Source organism: Neoarius graeffei, chromosome 26, assembly GCF_027579695.1.
Source record: "Neoarius graeffei isolate fNeoGra1 chromosome 26, fNeoGra1.pri, whole genome shotgun sequence".
NCBI lineage: Eukaryota > Metazoa > Chordata > Actinopteri > Siluriformes > Ariidae > Neoarius > Neoarius graeffei.
In genome coordinates, this window is record NC_083594.1 from 44,462,176 (window position 1) to 44,480,761 (window position 18,586).

At 41.4% G+C, this 18,586-nt stretch overlaps 2 protein-coding genes across 3 annotated transcripts in view; one reads left to right on the forward strand and one right to left on the reverse strand.

Annotated features, from left to right (window-relative positions):
• Positions 1 to 842: 842 nt before the first annotated feature.
• Positions 843 to 18,586, reverse strand: part of dnajc16l (DnaJ (Hsp40) homolog, subfamily C, member 16 like) — a 57,392-nt gene continuing 39,648 nt past the window's right edge. Inside the window, exon 19 of one of the 2 annotated variants that reach the window (XM_060910839.1) lies at positions 843 to 860. The gene's annotated coding sequence lies outside the window, so the exon portion shown is untranslated. Of the gene's footprint in view, positions 861 to 13,212; positions 13,777 to 18,586 lie in introns of those variants that run through there. The other variant, XM_060910837.1, reaches the window with a different exon arrangement.
• si:dkey-33m11.8 (trypsin-3) lies at positions 8,353 to 14,531 on the forward strand. Its single transcript, XM_060910846.1, has 6 exons — positions 8,353 to 8,496; positions 8,663 to 8,715; positions 10,620 to 10,770; positions 10,953 to 11,094; positions 12,692 to 12,949; positions 14,351 to 14,531. Exons 1-6 carry the CDS (start codon positions 8,477 to 8,479, stop codon positions 14,504 to 14,506), a joined length of 780 nt encoding a protein of 259 aa, XP_060766829.1. The 5' UTR covers positions 8,353 to 8,476; the 3' UTR covers positions 14,507 to 14,531.

The window sequence follows — 18,586 nt, forward strand, 5'->3', positions numbered from 1 at the left end:
ATGGGCGAAAGGCGGGGTACACCCTGGACAAGTCGCCAGGTCATCACAGGGCTGACACAGAGACACAGACAACCATTCACACTCACATTCACACCTACGGTCAATTTAGAGTCACCAGTTAACCTAACCTGCATGTCTTTGGACCGTGGGGGAAACCGGAGCACCCGGAGGAAACCCACGCGGACACGGGGAGAACATGCAAACTCCGCACAGAAAGGCCCTCGCCGGCCACGGGGCTCGAACCCGGACCTTCTTGCTGTGAGGCGACAGCGCTAACCACTACACCACCGTGCTGCCAAGCAAAAGGTTATCATCTTAATTTTATCCTATATTAACCCTTACACATAAAAAATATTTGTTATTCTTGTTTACAATTATGTTCTACAAAACTATCAATTGCTTTCATGCACTTGATTCAGGTGCCTACTGAGATACAATGGGCCAGTATGGGAGGTTTGGGGCAAGAAACTGCATTCACAACTACAGATAAGCATTTGTGTTTTTTCGTGAAACACAATAATGACACATCAAGGTTACTCTTCGTAGGATGTGCCAGTTTTCCCTGTTTGTTTTTTTTTGTGGCTTGTACTGCATCCAAAGGGTGTGCGATTGGCCCGAGACTCTGTTTCTTCCATGCCGTGATTTGTTTGCAAACAGCAAAAAAGAGAATAATTTGCCAAGTAAAGAAGGAGGGACTCACCCTTTATTACAGTGTGCAGCAGTGAGAACCCAATATTTATGCACCAGGGATCCTGCACAGAAATGCTGGCCTTTTGAGGTTTGCAAAGACACAATATATTTGATTGAATGTATTGATGGTGCGTAATCACCAGCTCTCTGGCCTTGAAAGAAATCTTGACCTGGTATAAAAAAAAAAAAGAACAGATTGCTCAAGATTTAAAGACCTTTCAGGCATCACAGATGGCTTATCTAAGACACACACACTTAAAAAAAAAAAAAAAAAACCTCAGAGAGAAGGGCAACAACAGAGTTACCCGCTGTCTAACGAGAAATGTGAATATTGAGCAGGTTGAATTTAAAAAATAAAAAATTTAAAAAATTAAAAAAACACATGAAAAGCATAAGTTGTTCTTGATTATAGAGGGAATCCTGTATATCCAGAATGTAAAGATAAACAGCTTGTAAATGAGTGCTCGACTGACATTGATGATAATCGCATCATACTAAAAACCGGCAGGCCAGCTTATAATAATCTGTGGTTGGTAGAAGAGAGCAACTGGACTTGCTTGAAAAGTCTTGAAGACGTTTCGCCTCTCGTCCGAAAGGCATCCTCAGTTCTGTCTGTCTAATCAAGTATTTATCCTCTCATGGATCATCATAGAATCCGAATCAGAATGCTGATGGCTGCATTGTAGGTGGCTGATAGATGTCTTAGACACCCACCTCTGTTCAGTGATGGTTGTTCCAGGTTGACAAAAATGAACGATCCTCTCTGGCTAAGATGTCTGCCAGTTTCCTGGAAGTCCTCTCATACTCCCGCACCAGTCGAAGGGAACTCATCCCAAAGTGCTCTCTTCTACCAACCACAGATTACTATGTACCTGGACGACTGAGTATCTTCACAGATATGTTTCTACGCACTTTGGGATGAGTTCCCTTCGACTGGTGCGGGAGTATGAGAGGACTTCCAGAAAACTGGCAGACATCTTAGCCAGAGAGGATCGTTCATTTTTGTCAACCTGGAACGACCATCACTGAACAGAGGTGGGGTCTATGACATCTATCAGCCACCTACAATGCAGCCATCAGCATTCGGATTCTATGATGATCCATGAGAGGATAAATACTTGATACTCCCTATTAGACAGACAGAACTGAGGATGCCTTTCGGACGAGAGGCGAAACGTCTTCAAGACTATTCAAGCAAGTCCAGTTGCTCTCTTCTACCAGCCACAGATTACTATGTAGCTGGACGACTGAGTATCTTCACAGATATGCCAGCTTATAATAATATTTAAGTATGCCTTTCCGCGACTACCTAAAGAATAAGTCAAAAACACATAGATTAGTTTTCCGAATGCAAGCGTTTATTAAAAATCTACTTACCGCTGACTGTGAAGACCTTCACAAGCACAAAGGACAAAAACAGTATCCTGTGCATGATGGCAAGGCAAGGCTAAAGCGTGTGACTAGACCTGGCTAAAACTGAAGAACCACCTCTCAACTCCAAGAGGAAACCACAGCAGAAGCTGTCCACAAGTATCTAAGGTTCCATTCAGGCAAAAAAAAGGAAAAAAGAAGTATGTTATCTCCTCTATTCTACTCTCCTCTTTGACCCAGCAAGGAAATACAATGCTTGTATTAGTACGGTGGCTAAAATATGTCCGTAAATTATGCTTTATAAATATTCAGTATAAAATTTCGATATATGAAGCATTTTAAAAACAAAAACTTCTTCCCAGAACATACAGCCTTTTTTTTTTTGGTGAAAATTGCATAATTCATTAATTTTCTGTGCTTCACTGATTAGTATTTCTTTACATTATATTACATTTCACAGACGCTCTTATCCAGAGCAGCCTGGGGAGCAGTTGTGTGTTGGATGCCTTGCTCAAGGGCACTTCAGCCATTCCTGCTGGTCCAGGGAATCAAACTGGCAACCTTATGGTCCCAAAGCTGCTTCTCTAGGTCATGACTTCTTGACATGGGTACAGTATATGAAACAGAGTGATATATATTTAAATAATATTGGCTGGTGTTGAGCGGTATATCAGATATGTTCCATTCAGCTAACATGATATTAAACGAGTTGAAGACAAGTTTCTGATATAACACGAAAAAAGTCAGCCAATATTATTATTATGATACATACAGTGGGGCAAAAAAGTATTTAGTCAATCACCAATTGTGCAAGTTCTCCCACTTAAAAAGATGAGAGAGGCCTGTAATTTTCATCATAGGTACACCTCAACTATGAGAGACAAAATGAGAAAAAAAAAATCCAGAAAATCACATTGTCTGATTTTTAAAGAATTTATTTGCAAATTATGGTGGAAAATAAGTATTTGGTCAATAACAAAAGTTCATCTCAATACTTTGTTATATACTCTTTGTTGGCAATGACAGAGGTCAAACGCTTTCTGTAAGTCTTCACAAGGTTTTCACACACTGTTGCTGGTATTTTGGCCCATTCCTCCATGCAGATCTTCTCTAGAGCAGTGATGTTTTGGGGCTGTCGCAGGGCAACACGGACTTTCAACTCCCTCCAAAGATTTTCTATTGGGTTGAGATCTGGAGACTGGCTAGGCCACTCCAGGACCTTGAAATGCTTCTTACGAAGCCACTCCTTCATTGCCCGGGTGGTGTGTTTGGGATCATTGTCATGCTGAAAGACCCAGCCACGTTTCATCTTCAATGCCCTTGCTGATGGAAGGAGGTTTTCACTCAAAATCTCACAATACATGGCCCCATTCATTCTTTCCTTTACACGGATCAGTCGTCCTGGTCCCTTTGCAGAAAAACAGCCCCGAAGCATGATGTTTCCACCCCCATGCTTCACAGTACGTATGGTGTTCTTTGGATGCAACTCAGCATTCTTTCTCCTCCAAACACGACAAGTTGAGTTTTTACCAAAAAGTTCTATTTTGGTTTCATCTGACCATATGACATTCTCCCAATCCTCTTCTGGATCATCCAAATGCTCTCTAGCAAACTTCAGATGGGCCTGGACATGTACTGGCTTAAGCAGGGGGACACGTCTGGCACTGCAGGATTTGAGTCCCTGGCGGCGTAGTGTGTTACTGATGGTAGCCTTCGTTACTTTGGTCCCAGCTCTCTGCAGGTCATTCACTAGGTCCCCCCCGTGTGGTTCTGGGATTTTTGCTCACCGTTCTTGTGATCATTTTGACCCCGTGGGGTGAGATCTTGCGTGGAGCCCCAGATCGAGGGAGATTATTAGTGGTCTTGTATGTCTTCCATTTTCTAATAATTGCTCCCACAGTTGATTTCTTCACACCAAGCTGCTTACCTATTGCAGATTCAGTCTTCCCAGTCTGGTGCAGGTCTACAATTTTGTTTCTGGTGTCCTTTGACAGCTCTTTGGTCTTGGCCATAGTGGAGTTTGGAGTGTGACTGTTTGAGGCTGTGGACAGGTGTCTTTTATACTGATAAGTTCAAACAGGTGCCATTAATACAGGTAACGAGTGGAGGACAGAGGAGCCTCTTAAAGAAGAAGTTACAGGCCTGTGAGAGCCAGAAATCTTGCTTGTTTGTAGGTGACCAAATACTTATTTTACCGAGGAATTTACCAATTAATTCATTAAAAATCCTACAATGTGATTTCCTGGATTCTTTCCCCCCCATTCTGTCTCTCATAGTTGAAGTATTCCTATGATGAAAATTACAGGCCTCTCTCATCTTTTTAAGTGGGAGAACTTGCACAATTGGTGGCTGACTAAATACTTTTTTGCCTCACTGTACGCATTCTTTCCGGGTGTTCAACGGGGCGCTCTCTTTCAAAATTCTCTCAAAATCTTCCATATTTAACAAAGCAAACCTGGCGGTCATGTTTGTTTCCAAATTGTCGCACTTGCTAGTGTAGAAGTTTTACGTCTCTGACGTGTGACGTCATGTTGTTTTGACAACCATGCAATATTGTAGACCATATTCAACGCTCATTCTCCATTGGGTAGAGTGACGCAATACACGTAGGATAAGCGGTATGCTAACAATATTGCATGCTATCAAATCAAATAAATGAAACCTGCTAGACGGGAACATGGTGGTGTAGTGGTTAGCACTGTCGCCTCACAGCAAGAAGGTCCTGGGTTTGAGCCCAGTGGCCGACGAGGGCCTTTCTGTGTGGAGTTTGCATGTTCTCCCCATGTCTGCGTGGGTTTCCCCCACAGTCCAAAGAGATGTAGGTTTGGCTAATTGGTGGCTCTAAATTGACCGTAGGTGTGAATGGTTTGTCTCTACGTGTCAGCCCTCTGGTGACTTGTCCAGGGTGTACCACCTCTTGCCCATAGTCAGCTGGGATAGGCTCCAGCTTGCCCGCAACCCTGCATTTTTACATTCTGCATTCATTGCAGTATGATCCTGCGTTTTTATATTTTTTAGTTCCAAGCCTTGGTTTTCTCTCTGGCTTTTCCAGCTTGAATTGTAGATTATCCCAGTTTATCGTTCCCAAACTTTTCTTTGATTTATGCCACTATGGATTTGTGATTTCACCCAAATGAAGAACATGCTGAAATTACACACTTGCCTCATGCCTCCTACTACTTCACATTCCATTTTCAAATGCGTCTTGTTACTTGAAGCACTTTCAAATCTTACAAATGTCAACTTTAATGAGCCCCTATTAATACGCCCACAATTTCAATAATGTATCAAGTATTCTGTGTAGTTGTGAAATCATATCCATCTATCTAATCAGTGGAGGTTCCATTTGGTGGGTGACCACCAAATGGAACCAAACAAATTTTTCATGAATGTGTGCCCAACAATTAACGGCATCAGGGTGAGTCCACAAAAACAGCTAACTTTTGTAACAGTACTATACAAATCACATATATCCCTCTTCTTCCATATGGATATATTACGCATGGTAAATCTAACCCGCGCTGGCCTCTCTGTGCTGGCCTGACTGCTGTATTTCAACTTGTGGGTTGTAACTTGGTTTGGACAGACATACTGTCCCGGTGTAGCTATCAGCCCAGGGGAGAAAGCAGAACAATACCATATAATGTGCACTCATTCTGTAACACTGCTTAAAGAGGTCAGGAATGAACACAGAAACAGACAGATTATAAGCTGATAATACAGTGGGAAACAGCCTGATGTCGGCAACAAAATCTAGGCATATCATCTGACTGATGACTGTGGATTAGTTCGAAGGAACTGGTTAAATTAATCTTGAATGGTACATCCAAAAAAAAATCGTGCTGGCCCCAGTGGTTGGCATAGCATGGCAAAGAGATTCGACTTTTCAGAATGCAAAATAACCTAAATATATCGTGTTATTTGAATCAAATTTCTTGAATAACATACAGTATCAATTAAAAGTGTGGACACTCCTGCTCATTCACAAGTTTTTCTCTATTTGGACTATTTTCTCCATTGTGGAACGATATTGAAGACATCAAAACAATGAAATAGCATATGGAACATAGACAGAACATCTCTATGACATGGTGGCAAGATGATATGAAGTTTATCTTCGAGTGGTGAACATATTTCATGAGTGAGTGCAGCAAACAAGTGAAATATTTTTCAACACGAGAAGATAAGCTTCATATCTTTGCACCACCATGTAATATTCTTTATATTATATGGACGCATCCACACACACAAAAAAAACATATACAAGTTAATCAAAAGGATTTTAATTTTGAACCGGTTTGCCATTTTGACAATGCACATCTAGGTCAGCAGGAAAACACGAAGAGTGACGTAGACCCTTTTCAGTCACATGACCTTCGTAAACGCGACCGCCATTTTGGACATATAGTGGGCTTCGGCTTGAATCGGTTTGAATGCGAGGAAGGCGACAAACTTAAAAGAAAACGGAGCGAGATGCAGAAAACTGTATTTACTAGTTTACTGTAATTATGATCTGGCAGCTATTTACACCGGATCCAGTGTAAATAGCTGCCGGAGCCAACGTCCGAGCTTGCCGGAGTGCGCTCCGGCCGGCCGCGAGCTAGCGCGCTCCGGAACCTCGGACGTTGGCTCCGGCAGCTATTTACACTGGATCCGGTGTAAATAGCTGCCAGATCATAATTACAGTAAACTAGAATGGAATGTTAACAGCAATGTAATGCCTTTTCTGGCTAATTTTATTCGTCTTACCTCCAACAAAGTGGTCACTACACAAGCGTTGGTGTGCCGCTATCCATCTTCTCCGTCGGTCAGCATCTACCGGGATCCGATAAAATGATAACCCTTGCCTTGTTTGTTGATGGTTACTACATCCAGGTGCACAACAATATAGTGGCATGATGGAAGTCTTGCTGAAAATAAACACTTTCTTTGCTGCCGTTCCTCAATGTTGGCTGTGGTAAACTACTGGTAGTACATGTCCAAAATGGCGGCCGCATTTGTCGTGACGTCACGTGAAAAGGGTCCATACTGTACATACAGGACACTTTTTAATTCATTTGATTTGATAGCATGCAATATTGTTAGCATATCGCTTATCCTACGTGTATTACGTCACTCTACCCAATGGAGAATGAGCGTTGAATATGGTTTACGCTATTGCATGGTTGTCAAGACAACATGACGTCACACGTCAGAGATGTAAAACTTACATGCTAGTGAACGACTGGGACAATTTGTAAACAAACATGGCCGCCAGGTTTGCTTCGTTAAATACGGAAGATTTTGAGAAAATTTTGAAAGAAAGACGCGTTGAACACCTGAAAGGAGTGTGTATGTATTATCATAATAATAATAAATATTATTGGCTGGCTTTTTTTTTTTTCATGGTATACCAGATGTATTCCATTCAGCTACTCATCTTTGACTCATTCAATATCATACTAGCTGAATGGAATATATCCAATATACCACTCATCAGCAACCAATATTATTTTAATATGTCACTCAGATCCACAATGTATTTCATCTGCAAAATGTGAGTTTTTCAACATGAGATTATTAACCTCATATCTTCAAATTATTGTGTGATTTTCTTATTATATAGACACATTCACAAACACAAAGTACCAAACTTATGAAAAAAAAATTGATCAATTTCCTCACGAGTGAGGATATTGGAAAATATGTTACTCAATATCCCGGATGTATTTTGTATGAAAAACACTCTTACCTATATAATAAATGGAATTATCTGGTAAACAAACACAAAGCGTTCAAAAACAAAATTTGTTTCATATCTTAGATTGTTTAAAGTAGCTGCCGTTTACCTTGATGGTGCTTCGTACACTATTGGCATTATCTTAACCAGCTTCATGAGGTTGTCACCTGGAATGCTTTTCAATTAACAGGCGTGCCTCGTCAAAAGTTCATTAGCGGACGAGTTTCTTGCCTTGTTAATGTGTTTGAGATCAAACAGGCCATAGTAAACAATAAAAACACAGTAAATAGCCCTATTCCACATCACAACTGTAGTAATCCATATTATGACAAGAACCGCTCAACTAAGTAAAGAGAAACGACATCCATCATTACTTTCAGGCATGAAGTGTTGCAATTAATACAAAAAGAAAGTATATAGTTCTGCCAAGTACATTAGCTCAATCCATTATTATCTTGTCAAGCTACAGAAAAACTGGAGAGGCCCAACAGTTACTGAATAAAGGGAGTCCACCAACACTATTGAAATCTGTTCTACAGGACTACGGCATTTCTTACTATTGTCTCGGTCTGTGTTGAGGAAACAATACACACGGGAAGCTATTATATCTAAGGGATGGATGTGGTTACAGTATAAAAACAAACTGAAGGTTCTCAGTGTCACCAGTGCTGAAGGACCTGCTATTCCCGAGCTGTGATGCGCGTACCAGATAGAAAGTGAGTACTGCAATTGATATTATAATAGTCATTTTTATAAGATGGTAATATACTCTAGAATTTGCATGTTAGACTGTTTGATCGATCGGGCCTTACATTTTATGGTTCTGCGTAGCTGGTTTTTAACTCCTCTAACTTTTTTGTGTTTCTGATTTTTTTTTTAAAGCATGAAGAACTGTGTTGAATATTCACTGCTTTTTGTCATTTCCATTATTCAAGGTAAAGTTTTCCTTGCTTATAATGTAAGTGAAATATATCTAATCCAAAAACACAGCGTTAAACAACCAAACTAGATTGTGTTCTATCACAATCAGCTACAGTATTGTATACAGTATCTACAGCAGGTTTGTAGTACTGGAATCTGACTCGTGCCCCAATTTTAAGGACTCGTGACTTGACTTGGACTCGTAAATTGGAGACGAGGACTCTGAATTTTTCTTTTTTTTGTAGCATGCCATAATAAATTGGCATAAGATATTTATATCTAGATTAATTTTTATACTAATTTTGTGCAAGAGAATGCACATTGGCCTGTTCATACGTCATGCTCAGGAACAAACTAACGTTAATGACGCTAAAATGCCTGGAGAGACGCCCCTAGGATTGTCCGCTTTGCTTATACAGACTTCTCGTGCAGTGGGGGGGGAAAAAAAAAAATGCACTGCTATGTGTTCCATATGTAGAAGAACTATTGAGGAGACGACGGGGACAACCTCGAACTTCAATCGTCGTTTGGCGAGACTCCACCCAGAGAAGGAAGTGACACGCTATGTTCATTGCTCTGTTGATCGCGGCGCTTGCTTGCTGACCGATGAACTAGCTAGTGTTAACCCTTTCTCATGTTATTTGCCCTGTTGATAGTGGGCGGGGCTTGATGAACAAGCTTTTTAATCTGTAGCCTATTAACTAAAATGGGGCAGTCGAGCAGTAACGTTAGTCCAACACAGTAGCAGAGAAACTTTCACAAAAAGGTAGCAACAGCCACCGTTCAAATGGTGCAGGTGGAGTCTTGTTCTTGGACTTGACTCGAAATTTTCTTTAATGACTTGGACTTGACTCGGACTTGAACACTGGGGACTTGAGACTGGACTCGGGCTCGAAGTTTAGTGACTCAACTACAACACTGATATACAGTCTATAATTATAATAATAATAATAATAATAATAGGTTTTTATCATTTGAAAAAAATCAAACTACCAACAGACAATTGTATAAGATATAGTAAAATGGTGGGGTAGAGTCTTGGGTTACACTGAGTTTCATATGTTGTCCCCATGTCTGCATGGGTTTCCTCTTATTTCCTGAAACATGCCAGTAAATAGATTCATTCATTCATTTTCAGTAACTGCTCTATCCTGGGTGGCACAGTGGTGTAGTGGTTAGCACTGTTGCCTCACAGCAAGAAGGTCCTGGGTTCGGGCCCAGCGGCCGATGAGGGTGGAGTTTGCACGTTCTCCCCGTGTCTGCGTGGGTTTCTTCCGGGTGGTCCAGTTTCCCCCCACTCCAAAGACATGTAGGTCTAAATTGACCATAGGTGTGAATGGTTGTTTGTCCCTGCAATGACCTGGCGACTTGTCCAGGGTGTACCCCGTCTCTGGCCCATAGACAGCTGGGATAGGCTCCAGCTTGCCTGCAGCCCTGTACAGGATAAGTGGCTACAGATAATGGATAGATGCTCTATCCTGTCAGTGGATCCAAAATCTGTCCCAGGAATACAGAGTACAAGGCATACCAGGATATCATACACACTCATTCACATCTGTGGGAAATTTAACCCAGAGGAAACTCATGCAAAGACAGGAACATCATGCAAAACTCCACTCTAACAGTATCTTGAGCTCAGGATTGGACCCAGGACTCTGGAGCTACACTGCATCGGTAGGTGGACTGGCTACACTAAATTGCCCAAGGTGTAAATGAGTGTGTACATGGTACCCTGTGATGAACTGGCATCCCAGCTTGGGTGTTTACTCACACCCTGGGATAGGCTCCGTATCTGCATTGACTCTGACTAGGAGAAAGTGGTTACTGAAGATGAATGAATGAATCCAACTATTGGCATGTTGATGAATGATGAATCATGAACCATGATCCCAAGTACTAGAGCTTCTTCCTATCATAGTTTCCCTACAGCAAAGGATCATTGGAGGCCCAGAGGTTAAACTGTATTCCATAAAATACCAGGCGTCGCTACAGTACAACAACCAGCACTACTGTGGAGGAACTCTTATTCACCCACAGTGGGTGGTGTCTGCTGCACACTGCTGGAAGCCGTGAGTACTGCAGCCACGTCAAATCGGCTTTAATCCAGTTGACTGCACTCTTGTTGATTCTTTTTCCTGCCTAAATCTGAGCATTTAGCTTGATAAATAGAAGCCATCAGACTAGAAAGCATTACAATGAAACAACTAATGAACATTTGCGCTTAGACTATACTAACATCTCTGATCTGCAGAAACTATTTGATCAAAGTAGTGCTGAGTGAGCACGATCTCTTCAAGAAAGAGGGAGTGGAGCAGGAGTTTAATGTCTCCAGAACCCTGGTCTACTACCTGTACAACTACAGGACATTTGATAATGACATAATGCTCCTGAAGGTAAGTGAAACCAAACATCATTTGGTGGGCCACTTCAAATTAGATTCTCCAACTGGTTTAAAACATTGTTTACAGTATAGCTTACATTACATTCTTAGAAGCAAAGAGTTTTAATTGGAACCGCTTCGGATGGGGAAACCTGTAGGTGTGTAGAATTTAGCAAGGAACGTACCTTAACCTAGCGGGGAAAGAAAAAGTCAGATTTTTAAATAAATTATCAAAAACTTAATGATCATAAACTGTTCATATTTAGCGATAACTAATTGTGAAGCAATTGAGGTTTAAAGGCCTTTCTTGCGAGTCCAGTTGAATGAATCTGGCAGTTTAGGGATTTAAACAAATCCCATTCTCATTATCTCTAGCCGCTTTATCCTGTTCTACAGGGTCGCAGGCAAGCTGGAGCCTATCCCAGCTGACTACGGGCGAAAGGCGGGGTACACCCTGGACAAGTCGCCAGGTCATCACAGGGCTGACACATAGACACAGACAACCATTCACACTCACATTCACACCCACGGTCAATTTAGAGTCACCAGTTAACCTAACCTGCATGTCTTTGGACTGTGGGGGAAACCGGAGCACCCGGAGGAAACCCACGCGGACACGGGGAGAACATGCAAACTCCGCACAGAAAGGCCCTCGCCGGCCACGGGGCTTGAACCCGGACCTTCTTGCTGTGAGGCGACAGCGCTAACCACTACACCACCGTGCCGCCTGATTTAAACAAAATACTGTGTAAATTGTAAATAAAAACAAAATGCAATAATTTGCAAATCATGGAAACCCTATATTTCATCGAAAATAGTACAAAGACATCAAATATTGAAACTGAGAAATGTTGTTTTTTGAAAAATATATGCTCATTTTGAGTTTGGTGTCAGCAACACGTTTCCAAAAAAAAAAAGGGGGGTGGGTGGGACCGGGGCATGTTTACCACTGTGTTGCATCACCTCTACTTTTAACAACACTGTAAACTTTTGGGAACTGAGGAGACCAATTGCTGTCGTTTTGAAAGAGAAATGTTGGCCCTTTCTTACCTGATATACAATTTCATTTGCTCAACAGTCCAGGGTCTCCTTTGTCATATTTTGCACTTCATAATGCTTCACGTTTTAAATGGGAAACAAGTCTGGATTGCAGGCAGGCCAGTTTAGCACCCGGACTCTTTTACAACAGAGCTATGCAGTTTTAATACGTGCCGCAACGTTTTTGGAATTGGGGTTGTAAACAATCATTTCAAAAAGTCTCATCATGATGAATCCAATTCTTTGCTTTAGGAAGCTCAGTGGGTCACTGTGCTGTGGTTGTACAGTGAAAGTATTTGCAATTTGGAAAGACCTTAAAGCTCCAGGGAACAAAAACATCCTGATGGCTGGATTGACCATACTAAATTGCCCCTAGGTGAAATGGGGTGTGTGAATTTGTGTGGAAACGGTGCTCTGCGATGGACAAGTGTCCCATCCAGTGTGTATTTATTTCAACCTTGCATCTTCAGTGTTCCTGGGATAGGCTTCGGATCCACTGCAACCCTGACTAGGATAAAGCTGTTACTTTAGATGAATGACCGAATGAATGATCGTGCTCCTGTGTGTTTCAGCTTGAACGACCAGCTAACCTGAATGCTAACGTGCAGCCGGTTCAGCTGCCAAGCACAAACATGCCACCATTCTCCAGTGACATGATGTGTGTGGTGAGTGGCTGGGGGGTCACGGAGGTCTACAGCTACCATCTGTCTCCAGTCCTACGTGCTGTAGATGTACAGATCATCCCCACATGCCAGCTCTACTATTACTACAAGATAACAAACAACATGGTGTGTGCCGGCTCTCCACTGGGAGGAAAAGACTCATGCCAGGTAAATCAGGTATAAAAACCAAATACAGATATTAAGTACACAAGTTGGGTTCAGTTCTAGTATGTACATAATGGCACTGAATGTTAATTGGACAAGGCATAATGAATCAAAATTGCCTGCTGGTGAGAGGAAAACTCTGTTGCCAGGTATGTTAGGAATAACTAAGTTTAATAAAGTCTAGAAATGGGTTACCAAAGACCTTCTTTTGCTTGTCCACCAGCCACTTTATTAGGAACACCTGCTGTTTTATCAGAATCACTTTTATTGCCAGGTATGTGGGGACACACGAGGAATTTGACTCCGGTTTCACTTAGCTCTCATAGTACAAAACAGATAAAAAGCGTATACACAAGTTCTCTAATCAGCCAATCCTTTGACAGCAGCACAATACATAAAATCATGCAGATACAAATCAAGAGCTTCAGTTAAATGTTCACTTCAAACACCAGAACGGGAAAAATTGTGATCTCAAAGTGTGACTTTCTTCCACCGTGGCATGGGTGTTGGTTTGAGCCAGATGGACTGGTTTGAGTATTTCAGAAATTGACGATCTCCTGGGATTTTCACACACAACAGTCTCTAGAGTTTATACAGAATGGTGCGGAAAAAAAAAAACGCACTGAGTGAGTGAGCGACAGTTCTGTGGGTGGAAACAAACGTCTTGTCGATAAGAGAGGTCAGAAGAAACGGCCAGATTGGTTCGAGCTGCCAGGAAGGATACAGCAGCTCATAAGTAACTATTTACAACTGTGGTGAGCAGAAAAGCATCTCAGCATGCAACAGCAGACGACCACATGGGTTCCAGTCCTGCAGCCAAGATCAGGAATCTGAGAATCAAGAACAAGTTCCTGTTAAAGTGGCCTAAGGAAGCTAAAAACCCTGAAATATATTTAAAAAATAAAAACCAAATGAGGAAGCCTTTTTACAGTACAGGTTACACTGTAGTATGCAAATTAGACTGTATTTTCCACAGAGGGTGGCGCCGTGGGTAGCACTGCTTCCTCATTGCTCCGAGGTCACAGGTTACATCCTGAGTTCTGGTTAGAGTCTGTGAAGCGGTTCACGTTATTCCTTTGTTTATGTGGGTTTTCCAGTATGGTAGGTGGATTAGCTAAACAAAATTACCCCAAGATTTGTGAAGGTATTTCCTGGGAAAGGCTCTGGATCTACAACCCTGAGCAGGATAAAACAGTTCCTGAGAATGAATGAAAATAAATGTATAAAATATGTACTACATCAAAATCCTTACACTTGGTATTAGTCACTAGTATAGATGTACAGTATATGGTATCGTCTTTCGCTACCATTGACCATAAAGTAAATCCTTCCTCGTAGGTCAATGATCATGATCAAAGACTATGGACACCGTGGCATTTTAACTTTTATTCCTTTTCATGGCAGGGTGATTCTGGCGGCCCTCTCGTATGTAACGGCTACTTTGAAGGCATCGTCTCCTGGGGCATTGGTTGTGCCAATCCATATTTCCCTGGCGTCTACACCAAAGTTCGTAACTACATCCAGTGGATCAACTGGATCATTGACACCCAAAGTGGCTAGACTGTTTTTGTTCTTTTTGCAGCTTTTTACAGGAAGAAGTGACATATCAATTGTTGAGTGAATATATCCTGCCTGGTAGAAGTCTGGGGAAACTGTCGTTCATAAATTAGTTTGGGGTCAGCGAAAATCGGACATTACGAGGTAAATTACGAAAGGTCAAAGGTAAGGGGTGTTTCTAAAACTTTGGTGGGGAATGTATGGGAACGATCACACATTTTTGGCACATAAGACTGAACAAACAAAATCCAAGGCATTTAATGGTGTTAGGTTTCACACAAGTTTCTTCATTATTACAGGTTGCAAAAGCTTTTTCTGACATTTTTGTTGGACAAGGATATTTTAGCAAGTGTTAATATCTTGAATATGAGCAAATGGATCTCTTTCTTATTATGAGAATTATAAATCAAATATAAGATTATATTCAGCCTGTTTTGTGTTTTTTTTTTTTTTTTTAGATGGGGCAGCACAGTGGTTAGCACTGTTGCCTCACAACAAGAAGGTTCTGGGTTCGAGCCCAGTGGCTGATGGGAGCCTTTCTGTGTGGAGCTTGCATGTTCTCCCCGTGTCTGTGTGGGTTTCCTCCGGGTGCTCCTGTTTCCCCCACAGTCCAAAGACATGCAGGTTAGGCTAATTGGTGGCTCTAAATTGACCGTCGGTGTGAATTGTTGTTTGTCTCTATGTGTCAGCCCTGCGATGACTTGCTGACTTTAGTCCAGGGTGTACCCCGCCTCTCACCCATAGTCAGTTGGGATAGGCTCCAGCTTGCCCGCGACCCTGTACAGGATAAGCAGTTACGGATAGTGGATGGATGTTTTCTAGAGGTTTGCCCATTTCAAGCTTTAAATTTTCTTAATTTAATGGCTAGATCATTTTGCTTCTTCTAAGAAATAAATAAAAGAAAAATCTGCCAGTAGGCTAGAACATCATGATTTCATGCTTGAAATGAGTAAAACATGTCTAGAAATAAGTTTCATAATCATATATTTGGTTGATTGTAAGCTTATAATCGGAAATACTAGACCAGTTTGTCAATATTCACTGTATTTTCACTCGCTAAGATGTTCTACAGATCCTTATTCAGATCCAACCTGGGATAACTTTTTGTTGATTATCTGACCATATAGATTGTTGATTTGTTCCAGATTTCATTTACGTTCCTGGAATTATTTTTATTTGCAGGCAAATTGTAAAGCAGAAGTCCATTTTAACGCTTTGTGTTTGAAAACCCCTTGGGGGGGGGGCACAAACTTTCACACACGCACATATATAAACACACACATAGTACTGTGCAAAAGTCTTAGGACCCCTATTTTTTTTCCATACAAACTTTGTTATAGATTTCTATTTTATGAAGTCTACATTACTGAGTCAGTACAAAAACATTTTAGAGTCCAAACGTTCGTTTTCCAGCACAAAATTAAATGTTACAGGAAAAAAATGCTAGTGTCTGAGCAGCATAGTTTATTTTATAAGAGACCACTTTGCAAATCTCATCTCATCTCATTATCTCTAGCCGCTTTATCCTGTTCTACAGGGTCGCAGGCAAGCTGGAGCCTATCCCAGCTGACTACGGGCGAAAGGCGGGGTACACCCTGGACAAGTCGCCAGGTCATCACAGGGCTGACGCATAGACACAGACAACCATTCACACTCACATTCACACCTACGGTCAATTTAGAGTCACCAGTTAACCTAACCTGCATGTCTTTGGACTGTGGGGGAAACCGGAGCACCCGGAGGAAACCCACACAGACACGGGGAGAACATGCAAACTCCACACAGAAAGGCCCTCGCCGGCCACGGGGCTCGAACCCGGACCTTCTTGCTGTGAGGCGACAGCGCTAACCACTACACCACCGTGCCGCCCCACTTTGCAAATGAAAAAAGAAAATATAATGAAGGCGACTGGGTTTTGGTGCAAATTTAAGAAGCAAGTATGACCATCCAAGTGTCCAGAAGAACTGTGGCTGGCTCTGTAAGATGCTCAGTAAAGCCTACAGCTCATTTCCTTATAAAACTGCACTCATTGTACCGGAGACGACTATTTTTCAAGCAAAGGGTCATCTCACACCAAATATTGACTTTGTTTCATTTATTATGGCTTGCTGCTGTTTGTAGTATTTTTTTAATGTTGAAACATTTCATTTAATTATTTTTAAGCCATTTTTGGTCTACAGCCTTTATTTCCATGTGCCTAAGACTTTTGCACAGGACTTTATTTATAAAAATAAAATCTTGATACTTGGGGAAAAAGGTGTTTATCTGGTTCTCCATTGGCCAATGTCTTGAGTTTGACCAAAAAAAAAAAAAAAAAAAGACTGAAAAAAAGAAAATGGAGTCAGAATGTCCGTTTGTGGTGAGCCTCGTTTGCGTTGGCTTGTGACTAAACTGACAGTTTTAATGTTTGCTAATGAAATGTCACTCTACCCTGCAAAAAGCAGTACTGTACATGAATGTGCTGTAATATAAAAATACATATAGATGGAGTATTTGTACTTAAAAAAAAGGAAGAATAAAATGGACTTTGTGTTATCACTCTGCATTGTTGCTTTTCTGCAGAATTTCAATGCCATAACCAAGTATTAAGACCAATATAATTATTTTTAAAAATGATAATCACTTGATTAATTTCCTATTGTATGAGAAAGCTTGTATCACCCAGGCACATTATTGCACATGAAGCTTTCAATTTTGAAGAACAAGTTGATTTCATTCCAGTTTCACACAAAGCATTGCAGTCATCACTCACTCAGTGCGTTTACATGCACATCCAAATCGAGCTACTGTCGGTAATCGAGCTAAGGGTCCCAGCACGGGTGCCAGAGAAATCCAATCCTACATGCACACAAGGAAATCGAGCTATTGTGTGAGGTACATTGTGCACCCGAGCCACAGGTGGCGCTACACGCCCCATCGTGTTGATACACTTCTGGTTGTCATCATGAAGAAGAGCTATTCAAGAGTATAAACAAAGTTATCAGTTCCGTGTTCACAAGAAGAACGACGACGTTCGCTCTCCTTGTTCCTCCTGACCTCTTCTGCTGCTCGCTACTACTACTGTTGTCATGCCGACCGAGGCTGTTGTTTTTCCTGCTTGTGGTCTCGTCACTCGTCACTTCTGGAAGGGGCAGTGCTGAAGTAAGTAGCTCGACTACGTAGCTCGATAGGGTTTACATGCACTAAGTAGCTCGGCTACAATCGCATAATCTAGGTCGCGTAGCTCGATTACGAGAAATCCAGTTCGATTTCAGCCGAGCTAAGGTGTTTCCATGGCATTTAGAACTTCGATTTCAGTCGCGCTACGGCAGAAATTCGATTTTCTCTATGTGCATGTAAACGCACTGAGTGACCTTCGACTTTGGTGTGGTGATGAAAGTCGTGTGTGCTCGATGCATAACGGCGCTCTGAATAACATGGGGTGGAGTAAAGGAGGAGAGAAGATCCTAGAACAGGGATTGGCTGTGTGTCAACTCAGGGTAAAGTCTGCAAAGGGATTTAAAAACAAAACACTGAGCTATAGAGGACTTTCAGTGATAATCGCAGATTTTTGCTTATCATGCAGCACCCACCATATTGCCAGGCAAACAAAGAAACGTAGCCACGACAGGTAATGAAGAAAAATCGAGAGGACTGCAGTCAGTACAATCTGTCTGAAATGATTAAATTTTTTTTTAATATCAGCAGATCATGTTACATCCAAAAACTGAGTCATGCAGGTATCACAGATCCATATAATTTACCCACAAATGTATTTATTTATTCTGCCCGCTGTTCACTCGCTCTCGCTGGCTATAGTCCCCAGGTATTTTCGCTCTCAAAAATAGTAACAGATTAATTGAAAACAACTGACTTGGATGTCATCTGGGATTTTGAATGTTGCAATATAATAATGTACCTTAGAATTGGTGTCTTTATGGTCCTAAAGGCAAGATATTTGAGTGAGAAATTATATATTTTTATTAAACTGATCAATTTTAGTGATATTTAATAGTCAATTGACACATGACTCAGTTTCCTAATGCATTATGGGTGTTGATAACTTAATAATGAGACAGAAACTGAAGTGAAGTAGCCTATGAA

Coding starts and splice junctions, on each gene's coding strand:
- si:dkey-33m11.8 (XM_060910846.1), top strand. CDS start 8,477: ATGCGCGTACCAGATAGAAA. Junction 8,716..10,619: donor TGTCATTTCCATTATTCAAG/GTAAAGTTTTCC, acceptor TTCCTATCATAG/TTTCCCTACAGCAAAGGATC. Junction 10,771..10,952: donor GCTGCACACTGCTGGAAGCC/GTGAGTACTGCA, acceptor TCTGATCTGCAG/AAACTATTTGATCAAAGTAG.